Here is a 20,513-nt window from a genome sequence, read left to right on the forward strand (position 1 = left end):
TGAGAATCATTGAACAATATATAGTTATTTGGATTGCTTTTATTTGGCAGTAAATATATTCTTCTACTAATGTAGTTCTAATATGATTGCAGTTGTTTTATGGCAGGATCTTTTGGAAAAACCAGATATATTATGGGTTAGGTGTTCAGTATTTTATCATAGTCAGTGAGGCTTTAGCATAGTCAATGAGAAAAACTGTGTAGTTTCTGCAGAAATCACAATGACTATATGCTCTTGTCTCAAGCTAGTACTCCAACAATTCCAGAACCTCCATTTCCACTTAGCACGCATTGCCTCATTTATAAAGACATTGGTGCTTGATAGAGTAAATCTTGTATTTCATATGGATGCTCCTTAACTAATCACACATTTTCAAGGAATGTTTTTCTTCCATTCCTTTTTTTAAGGTTACTGGATTGCAGAATGAACTAACTAAACTTGGAATCATAAAGACCCAGCAAGATTATGAAAACTTTTGGAAATTTGCTTGGGAGGATGTTCCTGGTCCAAAGATCAAAGAGAAGCTTCCTGATATAAAAGCAAGAAGCTGAGTATCTTCATAATTTCTGGAGATTGGGATAAGATTCATCTCTACAAGAAAAGCAGACACCTATTTTATTTATTCTTTTGCTGGCCAATATTTTAAATAAGGAAATCGCTCCCAAGAAGATCTTGTGAGCGTTTGCACATAATCTCACTGGCAAAGTGGCATGTAGGAGATGAGAAATATGGGTTGGACTATTGATACTAGCAATTTCATTTGTCCAAGTCATGCCATCTTCCTTACTCTATACATAGACACAGCCACAAGGAAAACCCTGAAATATATTCACTTCACTCATCTTTGACAGACTTTTCTCAAAAATTTCCCCCTCTAGATGCATTTACTTTATATTTTTTTATTTGATTGATTGAATCTTATAATTTACCTATCTCACAATGGTAACTCTGGGCACCTAACAGCGCATAAAAACAAACTAGCAGACAAACAGTAATGAAGAGTAAAAAGCTTACACTAGTAATCAAGAGAAAACCCCAAGAGAACAATCAACAAAATCCTTCCATGAACCACCTAGCCTTCTAAACCCCAAGCCCTGGAACACATTTAGGTCTTCAGCACTTCACAAAAGGCCAGTAGATTGAGGCTGATCTAATCTCTGATTTTCCAGAATGCAGGTGGTGTGACAGAAAATGCATTCCTAGGTCCCAGTGAAATTTGTAATAAAACTGTTGTATTACAAGAAATGTTGAGCTGATAATATTGTTTCAGTTGATGAAAATAAATTTAGTTATGCTATTTACATCAGAGCTTCAATATTTACTTTCTGTTTTCAATCTCTAGTGTCCGCTGCTAAATCTTTACTTTTTTCTACTCCAACTGGAATCAAGCCACTGCAGCAAGTTAAAAGCTTTCCAAATAGCAGACTGAAAAAAGTAAGCGCATTTAAAAAATCTATTTATAACCTTTTTATTTTTAAATGCTCTGCTTTAATTTAGGAAAATTGTACTTTTCAGTAACAAAATAATTGTGAAATTGTTTTTCGGCTACTTAATTCAGTTTTATACAATGAGCAGCTTTCTTTAATCTGGTCCCTTCTAATATATTGGGTCTATTACTGGTAGGTCCCTGCTTAGAGAAAGCTGCTGAGAAAGGGTGAATGAAGACTGCTATTACAAAATGTTTCTTGTGAAAAAAAACCAGTGAGTCATTTGCTCTTGATTTAGTACTCCATATTTATGTATCTCTGAAATGCCACCAATTGCAACTAATTTGCAGTAGAGAGACGATATCATCTAAAGCCAGTTTTGTATAGGGATTTTTCAAAGTATATGGTTTTTTAAATAACTTCTGCTGAAAGATAAAGAGTTCTGAGAAAGATAGATCCTGAGTAAAAAATGGTGAAAGGGAATATACACTGTTCAGTTTTATTTAATTTTGTTAGCACAAGCAGGCCCTTCCCAATATAAAGTTTTAATTAATATTACAAACAGCTCATGGAGAAATGCAGTAGACAAACAGTTGGGCAAGGTTTTTTCAACCTGATATGGTTTCTGTAGGCAAAATAAGAATATAGTGGACATTCACATTTGGGCTTTGTACATGTTGCCAGGGCAAGGCCACAATAGCAGTAATTGGTGTAGAAGTTTCAGAGCCCAATAAATAAATATAGATATGGGTTATATTTTCATTATTAAATGGGATATATTTATCTCTTGCCCAACCCTAACACCAACTGCTTCATTTTTATGAAGGGATTATTCAAATTCATTTTTCATTTTAGGAAGCCAGTCATGATAATACAAAGCTTGAGGACCACTATATTAAGGTATTGCATTTTTTTAAAAAAAAATTAAATTGCTTCTAGAATGTAACATGAGGCTTTTGTCTTCAGTATGTGTATTTGTTTCAACTTGTAAAATTTTGTGTGTGTAGGTAAAGGATTTGTTTTGTTCATTTTAGACCAGGGGTTTCCAACCTTGGCAACTCAGCAAAGCTGGCTGAGGAATTCTGGGAGTTGAAGTCCACAAGTCTTAAAGTTGCCAAGGTTGGAGACCCCTGTTTTAGACCACATTATATAAAGTAAAACAAATCTATATCTCACCTAAGGATCCCACCAATTTGTCCTGGATTATTTTCTGACACCACAGCAAATTCAAGATTGGCTGGTATTTATAGTCAAAAAATATGAGCCCTTTTCAAAAAAGATGATCTGTGAATCTATTTAGCATTATATCTATGCTAAGTGTAGAGCGAAATTATGTTGAGGAAAACTGAAGAGAAAAAAAATAATACATTTGTATAAATTTGATTTATGTGCAAAAAAAATTATCAGCAATCACAATTAGTAGGTTACAATGAAAAAGGTCAAACCACCATGATTAATGTGTTTACAAATAACTGGAAAAATAAAAAGCGATCTCAAAAAAGATGAGGGACTTTGAAAAATATGACAGAGCCTGAAATGGTTACTTAGATACGTACATAATCTGTTGCTGAATATGACATAGAGACTTAATATATTAAAACTGTATCATAAAATGGATACAAAATTTGAGAGAAGTAATTTACAATGATCCAATGGGAACAACTATGGTGAAAAAAATTATTTAAATTTACTCCAAGATACAATTTAAAAGTTGTTGGAAGTTGGGCAACATATACATTTTAATTACACTAACAATAATTATTAATAAAATAATAACAGAACCACTCAGGATCACTCTATAAGCGAGTTAGGCAGTTTTTACATTTGATAGATATATCAATAGCATATATCAATAAATGTATAAATAATAATATAGCTGACAGGTATATATGCTGACAATACCATCAAACATTAACATTGCCTATCCCAGGTTCTTGAAAAGGGCTTGATAGGTGGACAAAAATGCCAAATTCAGTGTGAACCGGTAGTGGTTTTCACTTACCTTCGCTGCTGGTATGAAACTGTAAGCATGTGTGCGCACTTGCTTCATTCACATGCAGCGTTTCTGCACATGCTCAGAACCTTTTGCACTTCCACAGAGCATCTGTGATGACGTCCGGGTGGGTGGGCGGAGCTTCCCGCCGCTCCCACTACCAGTTTGCCCAAACCAGGGCACACCAGTAGAAACCCACCCACTGGTCTGAACATCTAGCTGTCTGTGCGACGAACCATAATGCAGATATAAAATATTCTATAGATGATATATAACTCAATCTAGTTGCCAAAATAGATAAAGCACATAACAACAAGCAATGGAAATGCCGTAACAACGAAGGAACATGCTACCACATGTACCAGTAGTGGTCATACAAAAAACCTAAAAAGTGTTAGAAAGAAGTGATTCAAAACAATCAATTTTTAAAAAAATGAAACTTGAACTGAAACCACAGATATTTCTGCTAATTCCAGAAAAACTAAGTAAAAGATACTAGTGTCAAGGTTCCAGAAAAACCTCTTCTGCATAAAGAAAACTCAGAAGCCATTGTCTTTAAGAGTTCTTTACTAGCATGAGGAAACTGGCACACGATGAATGAAATTCCAAAACTGAACTTCCGGATTCTTTTCCCAGTTATACAAACCCCAAGAGTCCCACCCCCCTGACCCCTTTGATGGTCACGTGGTCCCACGTTCTCCCAGTTCATTTGAATATCTTCTCGCCACTCTTCCTGCAGATGTGAACACCATCCGACCTTGACCGCTTGAAGAATGTTACCATACCCCTCAGCCCCCCTTCTTCCCCTCAGGGGAAAAATGTGGCAGCATCTGGAAACCTAAAGTCTAGTATGGTTTCCAGGCCTGACAACTAGTTTACTATGAAACCCATTGATCATAGCAAGAAGAAACCTAGCACAATATTGGAAAAATATATCTTGCCTATAATACCGTTCTGGGAGACTAAAATTGCAGAATATATCCATAATGGACGTTTAAGGAAATTCAGGCAAAGATGGCTCCCATGCATATACTGTATCACAGAGCAAAGCAAATTTAAATATCTGGAATACCATTAATATTTGATGTAAAGTTCAAATGTAACTATGTAACTATGACCAATAGTGGGGATACAGATGAAAGGAAAGGGGGATATATCATGTATGATTCATAATACTGCAAGGTATTTTTGTTTTTTACAATTTAAATTAAAAATCTTATCTTAAATATAAGAATTTTTTTATCATCTTGCCTTTTTTCTTCTTTTTTCTACCTCCTTCGCATTGCAGTATTTGCTTTTTTTTAAAGATACTCTTTGTATTTCAACATTTTAATAATCTAATAACACTTTAGTAATAATAATAAAAGAAGAAAGGATTGAATCATCTGCTTCATTCCTGGTTCAGTAGTTTTGGAGGATTGCTATAGGTTTTAGGCTACAAAGGAAAGACAGTAACAATACTTTTCCTTCCTTGTGGCTATTCAGTTGTATGAAAGGTCAAGGTAAGCTTTGAGAAAGTTACCCTTGGCCTTTGATCAGGGCAAAAGAAGAGTATGAACCAGAGAATGATTAGAAACCTTCATTCTGCATGCACTCATTCAATTTGAGTGGTCTTAAACCTATTATGAAAGAGTTTCATGGCTGAATTGGAAAAAAAAATCATTGATGCTATGCTATCTGCATGATTTGGACAGCATAGCTACAGAGCCTTAAGATGTCATCCCCCCCCCAGACCTGATGTTTATAAGCATGTAGCCTGTAGTGAAATATGAGTAGTTAACAGATTGTTAAACTACTATTCAATCATTGTAATGCATCGCAGGCTTAATCTTTGTCTAGTCCAAGGTTTTCCAAAGTGGTCAATATCAACCCCCATGTTTGGGAGTCACTGAACAATTTGAAACTTTTTGAAGGAGTTGTTGAGCTGAAGTTGGGGGATCCTGATCTAATCCTTTTGATAAATGTGTCTAATCTATCTGTACATGGAAAGCATTTTCTATGACAATATAGGCACATCTGTCTGAGGTGACTCCATGAACTCTCCAAAATGTTTTACCAAAATGTTTTACTTCGGGTTTGCAAGCAAAATCTTTTCAGAATATGCCTTGGAAATTTTCCTGTGGATGCCTTCTAGTTGACATCTGTAATTGTTCCCCAAAGGAGGGAGGATTAGTGGAGATGTCACCAAACCGTTAGGAGGCCCTACTCGCCTTTCATCCCGCCCCAGTCAAAGGTAGGCCACATGGACCCATGTTTGCCTGGCCTAAAATAAATATATCTTGGCTGAATCCTTATTACTGTGAGGCAGAGTGAATCAAGGGAAATTGCTCACATATATGTGAGAAAAATAAAATGGAGGAATGAAAAAGCATCTTTTCATACATTTGAATAGCCACTGTCTTTTGGAAGTAAAATCAGATGCATTTCAGGTTATCACCTGAGAGATACACTTCAAACTAATCAACGCATTGGTGGAAATAATTAAGAGAAATGGGGCAATTTTTTAATGATCCATCTTTATATGTTCATCTACCAAGATTTAATGATTTTTTCTGAACTAATGATAATTAACCCACTATACCTACAGAGTTTGAACATAGTTGATTTCTTTTCTTTTGTATAAATAATTTTATATAGTAGAGCAAATAATAGAAAATGGATAAAAATGCAAACTAAAGATCATACTTCCACATATTTCATATTCTATATTAGTTACATATATACAGTATTTCAATAATATTTCATAATTGTAGAAAGAACCAAGTTAGCAGAGGTTTTTTTTTTTTTTACTTTTGAAAGGAAATGGGATAAAATGGGAAATTACAAAAATATGCCTGATAAACAAACATATGAAACAACCTTTTTTTCAGAATTAAGGCACTTCTTTTTAAAAAAGAAGCCCTAATTTTTAAAGATTGTTTAATGATTATTTTATTATAATTTGCTATATCTTGTCTCTTGGTATAGCTTTTCCCAGCTTATTTTTCTGCAGAGCTTTTGAGACTAAAAATCCAGAATAACCTAGTTCATCTATTGGTTCCAACACAATTGGGTAATTTACCAGAATAGATCAGAGCCTGAAGTACGTATAACAGTGTGTTTCCAAGAGCACCCAGTCAATATTCATAGTTAAAATTTTGCAAAATCAGTAACTCTCAATTTTGATGTGTTTCTGAATCTGTTAATAGTAATCTCGGATATGCTATAGAAATATACAGTTCGATAATGATGGTGAGGAAGGATTCAACTAGCCAAAATTAAGGGGAGGGACTGTTTTGCAATAACAATAATTGACTCTGTTGACAAGTCAATTATTAGTGCAAACACTCAAATTTTAGTTTATAAATGTGACTCCCAAAAGAGAATATTTAGTTCTATGTATGGTAAGAAGCATTTCTTAGGGATGCAAGAAAATTATTGAATTGGACTACAAGTTTCAAAATTAAATATAAATGTAAATTTGAATTAAATTATGAGATTCATCATCCCAGTCTATAAGTTTAATGTGGACAGAGGATATTAGCTCTAGTTCAGGTTTCTGTGCAGAATCTTGACAACTTTTAAAAATTTATTTTATAGTGCTTGTATGACAAAGTGATAGATGTAAACAAAAACCGTCTATGGACAAATGTTATGTTTTACCTTGTGCCTATTAATAACTTCATTGTAATGCAATTCTTAATTGGATTGATGGACAGATTCTAGCAACATTGTGAGATGTTGTATGGTTCCAATTGACTAGTCTACATCAAATCTAGACTTGCGTGTATGTGTATACACACACATACATGCTTACATACATATGTGCATATTGTATATACAATTCAAGGGAATCAATGATAAAGAGCTTAAATTAAATGTTTTCTATACACTTGCCTTAAGGATATACTGCTTTGTGTGCCATCTGACCTAAGTTGTGAAGGTATTACTAATGATGTGCTAGTTCTCAAGGATGTATCAGCATGCTGCAGCTAACACCAATAGTATCGCTCACTCCAGTGCTGGCACACTTTGACTGCTTAGTGCAAAAATCTGTCACTAAAAAGATTCTGAAGGGATGAGAGACAAACCAAGGAGCGTTGTTTATCTTACTGTGGAAATGCAATCCACGTGTGCTCAGAGAACAAGTGTTTTTGAAAAAGATCCAGTCATGTTTCAAGGTATATTGTGTGATTTGTTTATTCTGGCAATTGCTGTTGCCCTACTCACTGGCATTTCTTTCAATGTTTTTAAGAAAGAATGTTGGATTAGTGTCAGATTTTGATTTGAATGTGCTGCGAAGCATTTTGCAACTATGGTAAATTCAGATAAGATAGAGATTGGGTTTGGATTTGGATTTTTCCTTCTGAAAAAAGCAGAGTTTCAATCTTGAGCTGATGTGCTTCTTGATCCTGAGCAATCAGGATCTTTATGGGGTGCCAAGGATCAGAGAGACAATAGTACAATGTCATACCCCAGAGACATGCATTTATTCGTGAATCAATCAGATCCTGCAACATTTATTCATGATTTGGCTCCATCATGATAGTAGAATGCTGCAGTATGTGCTATTAAAGAAAAGTAAAAGCATCCAGAAGTTTTGTTGGGTAAAAATTGCAGTAGTAAGGTTGCTCACTCGTGCATAGTATGGTAATCAAATCACACCTGTAATGAAACTGCATTGGTGGTCAGTTGTCTCCTAGTCTCCGGTGTTTTAATCTTCAAAATAGCAAATGGCTTGAAGTAGGACTATCCAGGGAATTGCCTTCCTTAAAAGGAACCTGTTTAGCTATCTCTTTTTATTTAACTTTTTAGAAGGATGTAGATCATGATTTTTTAAAAGAATATTTTAACAGGGATGTTAACAGTTTATTAATTAGCTTTCAGATGTTTGCTGTTCTTTTGGCTAACAAGCTTCATTCTTCAATGGAAAGATGCATATAAGCATAATAAAAATGTTTTTCCATTTTCCACCAAAAGACTGGTGAAATCTTATATGAATTTCGTGAGCATCCTCTCTTTCTTCCCCCAGGCTCCCGTTCTGAACTAGTTCACTTTGCTTTCACTGTCTTGCTTTCATCTCTTAATTCTGTTATCTACATCTTCTTTTTTCAACTTTAATTCTTCCTTCCTGCCCCTAAAAAATTCTGGCTAAAGTTGTTGTTTTTTAACTTATTGAACTCTTCGTTTCAGATTTTCTTCAGCTCCAAATTTGGCTTTAGCTTCATATGTGTTCATGAATTCCAGAAAGCACGATTGTGGTTCGGTCCAGTCTGAGTTTGAGAAATGTCCAATTACATTCTAAGCTTGGGGAGCAAATTTCTTTTATTTTTCTTGTGCCTCTTAATACCCAAATATCCAAGCCCCAAATCTCTGCTACTTTTCTGTACCTACTGAAAATATTATTGCTTCACGGCTCCCATTCTTTGAAAGGATTCTTTGCGGCCTATAGTTTACAGTTTGCTTTTCATCTTGCCTTTTGATTCTGGACGCTCAGTTTTGCTCGCCAGCTTTTTACACTTCTTCCCAACCTGTTTTTCCACTATTGAGTGTTCCCAAAATCTCTGTTCCTCTTTGCTTTACCAACTTTTTCATCTGTTGGTTTATCAAAATCTGTTGTCATTGAAAATACATTAAATACATACTTTGGAGACCCTTTGTCTCTGGTTGTCTTGCTTCCCTTATTAGATATTGACATCCTTCAAAACTGCAAAAATAATTTTCATTTTCTGTTATTGAAATCCTCATTTAAAGGATTTAGAACTTGGGCAATTCATGCCTTGACTGTAATATTCTTCCTATAGATAGTATGTTCTATTCTGCATTTAAGATACTTGAGGTCAAGTTTGGGCTGTTACTAGATATGTGCTTTTTGGGATTGGAATCAATAAATACATGCATTTTGTTTAGTTCTATTTGTAAGCCAAGTGTCTATGTGAGAAGAAAGAACAGAAATGTATTGTTTACAATGGAAGTGTAAAATACATGTGCCACAGATTCGGGAAGAGTAATATGCTTTTTCTCTCTTTGTTCAGCTGGGTTGTGCTTAAACTAAACAGCCTGTTGTAACACAGATGTTTGTAGTACTAGATGTTCTACTTGGGCAAAATCAAGGTGCAACAACTTTGTGACTTAATAGGAATCTTAGATTTGTGAACTAATTAATGTGTTTGGAAAACAATTTACAATTAATTTAAATGTTGCAAATGTTGCTGCTTTTTTTAACAAAGTAATTTCCTTCTAGGACTTCCAAATTATAATTTTTTAAATTATGAAAATGTGTTATTGGACTGGATTACCGGTAAATTAGTTACACAGCTGTACTTTTTCTGCAAGTTTGATACCAATATATTGTTTTAATATCAATTTTTATGACATTTCCCTGAAATAGAAGCATGCTTATGTTCACAGATGTCACTCTTGAAAAAATGAGTCCTCCTGAAACTTTGCTTGGTTTATTCTTCCTTTCTAATTTATGATTATGTTAGTTTGCCATGCATTCTCCAAAGGCCTGAAATATCCATTCAGTTGGCCAGTGAATGAACTGTATTTACACCCATGTGCGATGGCATCATAGGATAAAAGCACTGATTCACAGGTTATATTCATAAGGTCTAAGAGGAGAATTGAAATGCATTTTATCTCTTTACATAAACGTATGACATGTATATGAATCCCTTTTGTTTCCCTTGTTCCTACTTCTTCATAACATCTGCAGTTCTTGAAATACTGATGATGTTTCATTCTACATGCAAGTTTGGCTGTCATGCCCTTCTTCATCTTTCCAGAATCCTGAAAACAGAATAATGGAATTGTGTAGGGATTTTCTTGTTTGTTTGTTTTGGGAAGTTCCATTTAGCATATTCCCTAGTAACTGGAGCAGTAATATAGCAATAAACTAAAAGTGGGGAATCTGATACTTCCCAGAGGTTGTAGTACAAATGTCAATTACTCTCACTTGAGAGTTGGTGGTTTTTTTTTAGGGTTGTGAATAACTGGGTGAATGGAGCCTTAGAGTCCCAAACCTCTTAGCTGGAATATTTCTGTTTAGGAAAGTTTGTTTTCAGTAAATCAACGTATTTAAGTATAACTTTTATTATTGTTAACAATTTTCATTGGTGAAAAAGAAAGGCTACGGTTAATTTCAATCCTATTTTTGCTTCCATTTGTTTTGCATTTTACAAATTATTTGTGTTGGCTATAATGAAATAATGATTATAAGTAATTTTAAAAATGAGGAATGTATGCAATGTTCTGCATTTGCTGGTGAATGAACATATCCAATGGAACAGATTTTCTTCCCATGCCACTCTCCTATATCCATTTCAGATCTAACCTGGACAATTAGGTGAGGTAATTGCTAAAAAGATTTGTAATTATAAAAGGGAAGTCTTCTTGCTTAAGAGGCAGTAGATGCAGTCTGTCAAAAAAAACCCTCCGCTTGAAAATCTCTGCTCCTCATATATTTGAACATTACATTTGTGCAGATCCAGTGTATAAATCTCTTCCAAAACCCATTAATAGAAAAAAGTCAGTACTTAGCAGAGTATTCAGTTCCTTTGGTTAAGAGGGGCTAATCAAGTTTATGTTAACGTTGAGTTTTTAATACTACGGAAACAAATATGTAGGAACCAACAAAATTGATGAAGTACACTGCATTATATAAACTTACGTTTTATCCTAATGCTTATAAAATTAACAATAGTTGTATTCCTGAACAGATTATTCATTTTTAAAATTATTATTTTTCAAGTGAAGGGCTTAAACAATTTTCATAATGAATGATGGCTTTGCTACTGGATGAATTAATTTTATTCTAGTTTTCTCTAAGAGTAAAAAATAATCATTCATTGTCCCCCTTCTAATTTTCACAGCAGACTACAGCTCTTTTGTTGCAATCTGTGGATATTTGCTGCCCATCAACTCCTACGAAAATGAAGATGAAAAGCCAACAGCAAATGGAACAAATGTTTTCCAAGGTAAGAGGAAAAAAAAATTGGCTCTTTGTACCATTGGAAACAACTGGCTTAATGCTGGTGAATGATGATGGGACAGCTAACATTTTGCTGCTGTATAAAATATTTTTTAACCATTCAAAAAGAGATTTTGCTGTGATCACAAATTCAGAGTTGCATGAAGGACTTCGAATGCTGAAAATATGTACAAGGTCAGCTAATAATTATATTATTATATTTTATAAATTATTATTTGGGCCAGTTTCTTCCCTTCTTTCATGTGATTAGAATTCTGTCACCTTCTCTTCTGCTACCTAGATAGATTTTCTATTCCTCTTTAAATTTAGCATTTTTTGTCTTTCAAAGAAGAATTCTTTCATTTCTCAATTTTGCTATTTTTTGGCCTCCAACTGATTGCCATAAAGAATAAAAAGACAGGATTTCTGGGGCAAGATTTTGTTCACCTCAAGGTACTCTTAAGTTAATAAGTTAAGTTAATATAGTTGTTGCCTGAGATTATTCATATGAGATTGCAATATTTCAATGGCTAGGATAAAGCCATATTATTACATAAATGGTAGAATGTTTATACCTTAATAGTGAGACATATATCAAAATTACACAATATGTTTTGTAATAACTGAGTAACAACAGAAATTGAGAAGAAATAATTTCAGAATGTGATTCTTTCAAATATGCAGCAAACATTCCAGATACTTTGAAAACATTTATGCTGAAGAGCTAATAATAGAAATGGTGGAGAAGTTAAATCACTTATACCTAAATAGGATGGTAGTCCACATAGGCATGCAATGAACTATATTGTCTGCTGAGTAGATAGCAGTCCATAAGTATAAAACACAGCCTACAAGACAGTTTATACAATGAATTAAGAAATATCTTCACCCTCGTTAGGTGGTTCTAATCATTGACAATCACTTTATGTATACAGGTAATCCTCAACATATAAACGTAATGGAGCCTGCCCAGCACAGTAGCATGTTGTAAAGATCATTAAATGAACCACTGGTTTGCTATACTTATAATCCTCAATTTACGATCACAATTGAGCCCAAACTTTCTGATGTTAAGTCAAACAGTTGTTAAGTGAGTTTTGTTCTATTTTATGAACTTTTTTGCCACAGTTGTTAAGTGGAACCCTGCAATTGTTAAGTTAATAACACGGTTGTTAAGTGAATCTGGCTTCCCATTGACTTTGCTTGTCAGAAGATCACATGATCCCGGAACACTGCAACCATCATAGATATGAGCCAGTTGCCAAATTCAACAACTGAATTTTTGATCATGTGGCCATGCAGTAGTTGTAAGTGTGAAAAAGGATTCAGAAATTAGTGTGGAAGTATGATGATTTATCAGTTTCAAAGTGCAAAACCTGAAAAGGATCAGAACTGATACAAATACAGAAATCCTCGACTTATGACCACAATTTCTGTTGCCAAGCAAAGCAGTTGTTAGGCAAGTTTTGTTCCATTTTATGAACTTTCTTGCAACAGTTATTAAATGAATCACGACAGTTGGTAAGTTAGTAATATGGTTGTTAAGTGAATCTGGCTTCCCATTGACTTTGCTTGTCAGAAGGTCACAAAAGGTGATCGCATGATCCCAGGTCACTGCAACTGTCATAAATACATGTCAGTTTCAGAGTGTCTGTAATTTGACACCTGATCACGGGGATGCTGCAACAGTTGTGTGAAAAATTGTCATAAGTCACTGTTTTAGTGCCGTTGTAATGGCCACTAAACAAATGGTTGTAAGTTGAGGTCTACCTGTTTGCCTTTAAGCTTTTAGAATGAACTCTTCCATGTCACAATTATGCAGGCTACGCACTGCAGTGAAGCTATGTGTGTGATCTAAATTCCAATTCCCAGTCTTGTAATTATGTCATTGGCAAGATGTTGTAAGCTGCTCAGAGCATGTAAATTCTGCAGCCCACCAAACAACTGAGCATGTGATCAGTGATGGAGAACAAGCAGCAGAAATATCCAGGAGGAATTGGATAATCCTCACAGGTTGGTCTTAGTGGAAAATGTATTTTAATTAAGAGCAGACACGTTTAGTGAAGGAAAATTTTATTCCGTTGATAAAGGATTTGGTATATTATTTTCTCCTCCATAGAGCCTATCTATTTACTGATGTGTTGGATCAGTTTCTATAATACCTAGTCCTAATGGCCTTTGGCTATGCTAGCTGGAGACTATGGGATCTGAAATCTAGTAAATCTGCACTGTGTAAGTTGTGGAATTTTGTGAAAAAAAACTTTTGGTACCAGGTGTCACATCCAATACACTGAGAAAAGGCAACAACTACTGTGGGTGGGATAACAATACAAATTGCACCCACTTTGGGCCATGTTGGGGAAGAAACTGATAGTTTTTCTTTTTAATGGAATTAAAATTATGGTAGGACTTACACTACAATTTTTACACATTTTCCACCTTGAACTACTTTAGAACCTTGTTTTGAATTGTATTACATTGAGATAGTATTAAAAATGTTCACTTCTAGATACGACATCTAAACAAAGATTAAGCAATCTTCACCATTTGCAATATATGCCCTTTAGTCTTTTTAAACAAACTCAACTGCACTCTATTTTATAAAAAGCCTCTGTGCTCTTTGCTCTGAGCCTCTGTGGCTCAGACTGCTAATGCAGTCTGCTATTAACACAGCTGCCTGCAATTACTGCAGGTTCTAGTCCCACCAGGCCCAAGGTTGACTCAGCCTTCCATCCTTTATAAGGTAGGTAAAATGAGGACCCAGATTGTTGGGGGCAATAAGTTGACTTTGTATATAAATATACAAATAGAATGAAGACTATTGCTAACATAGTGTAAGCCGCCCTGAGTCTTCAGAGAAGGGCGGGATATGAATGCAAATTAAAAAAAAAACATAGGATCTAAAATAATGTTTGAAAATATTTTAAATGCCTGGATTTTTTCATTATTAGTTTAGAGCAGGGGTCTCCAACCTTGGCAACTTTATGACTTGTGAACTTCAACTCCCAGAATTCAACTCCCAGAATTCAACTCAGAATTCAACTCCCAGAATTCAACTCCCAGCATGCGCTGGCTGAGGAATTCTGGGAGTTGAAGTTCACAAGTCATAAAGTTGCCAAGGTTGGAGACTCCTGGTTTAGAGGAACGTACTGCCAATGGGACATCAGGCTAATTTAATTCTTCTTGATTTAGTTTACTTCAGTATGCCATCCACAGTGAGATTAGATTTTTCAGTCTGAATAAAATACAATCGTCCTAGCAGAATGGTGGTTGTTACCTTTCCTCAAAAGCAAAGACTCTACTTAATCATGGCTAATATATTCCATTGGTTTCAGGGACAGGTGCAGTGTAACTGGTTTTTTTAATTGCAAGATAATTTTGTCTGTAGTGTGACTTAGTGAGTGGGTTTTCAATTACAGCTGTTTTGCTTCCTTTTTAAAAATCCATATCTAGGGGACAGGGAGGAAAATTTGAATCTTCTTATCCAACATACAACCCATATCTAGCTTTGTTGTGCTTGCTTGGATGTAAACCGAAAAATCAATAGCTGAATACTAGAACATTTAGAGTGATGAAATGAAAACTCTCGACCCTAATTTTCTGCTAGCCCAGAAGCAAGATATATGACGTCCGCGGGAAAGCACATTTTCATTTGACTTCTTCCATTCTTCAAACCAATCTAAGCTGCAGTGGAGTTAACCCTGAATGAAGCATTTGCAGAGTGACGTTATCAAGAAAATAGAAGCCTTTGGTGCTGCCTGTCTCCACTTCAGTATCTAATTAAAGCCTCAGAGTTTTCAAACCCTGGATATAAGATGCCATCATTTTAGCATAGAGCCTTCGCCCTATAAAAAAACAAACAAGCCAGCTCCTTTGCAGTGGGGGAAAGGCAGCAGAGCCTAGAATATCTGACCAAACAAAGAGAAGTGGGCATAGATTTCTTTCTTTAGCAACCCAGCATGGGGTGTCAGAGAAATCATTAGCAGGCTCATCTTGGTCTTTTCCCTTTCCTACACCTGTATTCCACCAACCCAAGGCTGTCACTTTATGGAGCAGGAGGAGGCAGGTTTGACGCCATGAAACTCTCAGGGTAAGCTGACAGCTGCAGAGAGACAGACAGTTAAATGTAAAGAGGAGGAAGGCGAGGGGATCACCTTTGAAGTCTATAAAGAAGAATGACTTTGACCACTTCCTTCTTTAATTAGTTGTCTCAGGTACATTAAGATATCTGCCGAAGAGGCAGCCTTTTTGCAGGAAAAAAAATAATATGACAGTAGAGTCCCACCTTCTCCTTTCTTTTCGTTCATGCATGGAAATATTTTTCCGTATAAGTAGAGATGGAGGGAAAATGAAATTGAGGGAAACTTCAGTAGCATTTTCCTAGCTAAAAACTAACCCTGTATTTAATTGTGAGCAAAGGACAACATTGATGTAATGTTTAAAAGTAAAGTTGGATTCACCTAGAAGGCAGGAAATCCAGAGTTAAGGATTTCTGAGGCAAAAAAATAACTTTCCATAGTTTGCCTTTGCAATAAATTATCAGTTCTTATGTTATGAACTTTTTATCAAATTTAAGCGTTTGAATTATTCAGGAGGATGTGGGAAATTGTATAATTTTTAAAACCTCTTTAAATTCCATGGGCTAATTCCATTTTGTGTTGAAAAGGAGAAAAACAGTCTAATTTTTTTAAGATTAAAAAAATAAATATCTTTTTTAAAAATGAAATGCAGTTGCAAACCAAAAGCCCTCTAGAGACTCTTTTAAAATTGATGTAACACTATACAAACAGTATACACTGAAGCATACATATCTTCTTTTGCAGATATCATAACAGTTACTTGAACATGTAACTGGAGAAAAGTATTTTATAATGACACTAATCATTCAAATAAAACGGGCACAACTGAGCTACTGCAAAGTACTTTAGTATAGATTCTAGAGAAAGAAAATTAAATATTTGCTCCACTTTCATACCAGAGCAAATTAATTCAATAGTGTCAATTTGGAGCACATTTAAAAACACAGCAAAAAGTTAAACTTTTAGGTAGAATTGTACCTGTTCTCTTCAAAAAGAGGTTTCTGATATTTAAAAAGAAATGGCATACTAGTTCGAAACATGGTGAAAAAAATAAAATTAATCAATAGTATCTTTCCTGTAATACAAAACATCACTCCTAAGGTGGAACAAAACACATTTCACTTATTCTTTGTAAGGTGCCCAGAATTACTGAAAATGAGTGGGCAGCCATATAAATCTAAATAAATAAAATATTGTATTTAAAACAGATCTGGTTGACTATTTAGATCAATGGTTTAAGAAAACTAATGGTTGAATGGCATCAAGGGATGGCATCAGAAGGTAGGGTTAAAAAAGTTGCTTTGATAGCCACAATCATATGAAGCCCATAAAACAGGGTAGGACTTTGATCACAGAGCTGTCACTTTTTTTACACTCTCTTCCTCCATGGACATCCTTGAGTGACATGCAATGGGCCACACTCCAAAAAGTTTGCCTCGAATAGAAAAATAAAAGAGGGGAAATGACAGCTGAATTCTAATTGTACTTAATGCAGTTTAAAATATTCCCTATGCATGTAATAAATTAGCTTGCTCATTAAACATTTCAATTTTACCACAATTCTGGGGATCTCTCTTCACCCATTGCTTTGGAAGAAATGCATGAAGGTGAGGATCTATACACTCACTCAGAATCTGTGACTGAAAAAGCTTACCGCAAACTTTGCTCTGGCTTTAAGTTAGCAAGCCCTGTCCTCTAGCAGAAAGGCAAACTGTAAACCCAGGGGTATTTATTAATCTATGACTTTATGCACCACTTAAACAAATATGCCAAGTCTGTGTAAGTAGCAAAGAATAAAATTGTCATTCTATTCACATTCCAGTTTATTATGAACTGTGATGCTCCTTTATTTCAGTGGGTGAGAGTGTAACAGCTCCAAATATTTCTCACTGAATTTAATAGGGCAAAGTTCCTTTCCTTCTTTTTGCTCAGCAGCTTTTGCAATCCACAGTGATGTTATGGCATTTTTAATTCAGGAACAGAGAAAAATAGGTAGGATTAAGATCAGAACATCAACATGTAGAAGATAGAAGAGGTATAGGTTGGGAATTAAAGACTATTTTATAGGTGACGGAAAGTTTGGGTCCTCAGACTTGCAAGATTCTATTAATTTAGCCTTGCAAGATTCTATTAATTTAGGCTTATAATAAAGAAAAATTAACCCATCTAGTTGTTTCCTGTCTAATTTACCTGGAAGAGCTAACAGATGTGGCAAGGTACGAGTGTAGGGAAGCCAAGGAAGGGAGGATGCGACACAATGCCCAGGAAGGCTGTAGAATTACAAGAGTAACTAGTGACTAGTACAAGAGTAACTAGTGACAAGCCAGAGCCCTGTGACTCTGGCTTGTCAGAGTCACAGGGCACCACAATCATTGTGTGAGACAGTTACCAAGCGCCTGAATTGCGATCCCATGACTGTGAAGGCATGACAACAGCTGGAAATTCAAGAACAGATTGTAGGTACCACTTGTTCAGCACTGTTGCAATTTTGAGCATTTGCTGAACAAATGTTCAGTAAGCAAGGATACTTTTTACTAGACCAGCTCTACTTCAGCACTAAGTCTTAGACCCTTCCCCCACTGAGGAGTGCTGCTATGCAGGGAAGCCATAAAGAGAAAGATGCGGTAATAAGTGAATGGGAGAAATTCAAGAGGAGGTAGTCTTACTGCAGCTTACTAAGGCTTTAGGCTTCAAGGACCAAGCTGGGAATGGCTTGGATCGAAATGAATCATCACCTAACAACCGAGTGTGATCCACTTAATGACAGCAATGGGGGCTGCTAGGATTGCTGTGGCTAAATGATGTGATCGCATGAGACTGAATTTTATGACCACATTGCTTAGCAACAGAAATTCCTGTCCCAATTAACCAAGGACTATCTGAATCTTTACAAAGGAGCATAATATTTAGCAATTTATGCATTCACTGATCCTCTCTGGTTTGTGTGGTAATTTTGGGAGCTGCATCCTAATATGTCTGGAAGGTGCCTGATTGGAGAAGACTGATTTAGATCAACATGTTATATTCTATAAACCAAGTTTTCAAGAGCTAATTGTAACTAGGGATCCAAGGTTATAGTCTGAATCAGGAAACTGAGTCTAGATCAGGACTCTGAATATCTTTTTTCTTCCGAATTAAACTGATGGAATGAAATACTGTATTCATAAAAAACATCAATTAATATAATGTCTTATTTGTCTCAGCCGGACAAATAAGACATTATATTAATTGGTGTTTTTTATGAATATTTCCATCTTGGAACAGAAAAATATTCAAAGAAGGAAAAAGCTTAGTAACATAAGAGTTATAAAATGTTCACTATATAAATATCCAACAAATAAAATAGTCATTTGTTGTAAGTGCCAATTTTCATTTCGGCCAAAAAGAAGTACAGTAACACAGTTCCCAAACCAGACAATAGTGTAATGTACAGTTAGCAAAATCTAAAAGTATTATTAAATACAATATAGTAGAAGGCCAGATAATTTATCACAGGCAGTGTTTTTTTACGCCTTTGATCATTATTGTATCATGTAATTAATTTTTATACTTCAATAAATTAATGCCAATAAAATCTATAGTTATATTTATGTGTTATAAGGAGTAACCCGTTTTATGGTTTGTTTATTATATGTTACAGAGTAACATGTCTTAAGGTTGATTGAAATTTCATAGGAATTTTTAAAACCTCTCCTTCTCCCCCTATGTAGTTCCTGCTTTCTGATGTGGGGAAAAAGCAAGGGGAGCCATTGAAATCTCAGCAGGTGGCGTGTTCTTCAGCTCCTCTTCACCAGGTTTGCATTGTCCTTCCCCCCACCCCCCATCCTTCTATCCCCAAATTGAAAACTGTGGGATGGAAGTGGCTATGTTTGTATATATGCATGTGTACGCAGTGGGGGCGAGGTTATTTATTTTTATTCTTCACCTGGAGAGAAGCCAAAGTTTTACAATATGAAGAAGGATTTCTGAAGTTTCAAGATCAAGCTGAGAACTAAAAGCACTGCCTTTTATTATGATAATTTTGTAACGAAGGCTGGGGGGAAGGCGTCTACACAAGAAGGGTAGGCTACTGGGCCATCCACTCCTCCCTGCCACAAAGATTCACAAGTCTTCTTTACTTAAGGTGATTAGAGAACTACAAAGTCAAGGGGAGGGGTAGGTTTCACACTCTTATCTGAAGCTCTTGAGACTTAACTGCTTTTTCAAGCTAGCTGTTCCCTCTGAGAAAGCCATCTTTGAGTTGGGCATAGTACCATTAAAACTTTGCTAAGAACAGCCCAAAATAGTGTCCTGCAAACATCCTTAAACCTACCTTTAACCCAGGTCTTTCAGGACTGATGAAAACAGGATATAGCAATTGATCCTACTGAGCTCTTACCTAAAGTAGAATAATATAAGCTCTGCTTGTAAAGAAGGCCAAAGGTCACTGAATTTTGGAGAAAGGTGCTTTTAGGAAGGTATCCTTAATCATACAGAGGCTGGCTCCAGGTTTGTGTCAACATTGTCTTTATTCAAAATGCCATTTCCCACTTGCATTTTATTCTATGGCCTTAGGCTGCAGGAGGGTACAATCAAGCTTCCCAATCAATTATGCACAGCAGAGTGAGGTTGTTGGTTATCTCCCCGTTAGGGCTGTAAACCTTGCCTTACATTGGCTGCTTTTTTTCTGTTCTTTTGAAATCCGTTTCATCAATTTTAAAAGCTTTTTTTTTTTAATGAACACTTTTCACATAGAACAGGAAAAGCAGATAAATTTGCCACCACAAAAGTAAGAGCCCACCATCATATTTAATGTTATGGAAGCATGGTCATAGGGTTTTGTTGCGCCAATCATTGAAAACGTTACAGTCTGGATGAATCAGTCATAGTGTATGAAGGAATAGATTTTTACACTATGTTTATTAGTGACGCTAGAGACAATAGCAAAATACATTTATTTTTCTTCATTTAAAGTTCTATTAGATGGTCTGATCATTTTTATTCAGTAAAGTGCTTAGAATTAACATTAACAAGGACACAGCAGAACCTGGAAGGTTGTGGAACCAGATGGAGTATTTTCCTCT

The 20,513-nt window shown here is 35.4% G+C and overlaps 1 protein-coding gene across 2 annotated transcripts in view; it reads left to right on the forward strand.

Moving 5' to 3' along the window:
• LOC131190637 (uncharacterized) overlaps positions 1-20,513 on the forward strand; it is a 54,501-nt gene that overhangs the window by 20,988 nt on the left and 13,000 nt on the right. Inside the window, exons 5-9 of one of the 2 annotated variants that reach the window (XM_058167984.1) lie at positions 408-1,434; positions 1,624-1,701; positions 2,283-2,327; positions 11,274-11,378; positions 19,161-19,244. In XM_058167984.1, coding sequence (XP_058023967.1) covers positions 11,334-11,378; positions 19,161-19,244 — 129 coding nt within the window. In that variant the 5' untranslated portion in view covers positions 408-1,434; positions 1,624-1,701; positions 2,283-2,327; positions 11,274-11,333. Of the gene's footprint in view, positions 1-407; positions 1,435-1,623; positions 1,702-2,282; positions 2,328-11,273; positions 11,379-19,160; positions 19,245-20,513 lie in introns of those variants that run through there. The other variant, XR_009153298.1, reaches the window with a different exon arrangement.

The sequence above is a fragment of the Ahaetulla prasina genome, chromosome 1 (assembly GCF_028640845.1).
Source record: "Ahaetulla prasina isolate Xishuangbanna chromosome 1, ASM2864084v1, whole genome shotgun sequence".
NCBI classification, from domain to species: Eukaryota; Metazoa; Chordata; class Lepidosauria; order Squamata; family Colubridae; genus Ahaetulla; species Ahaetulla prasina.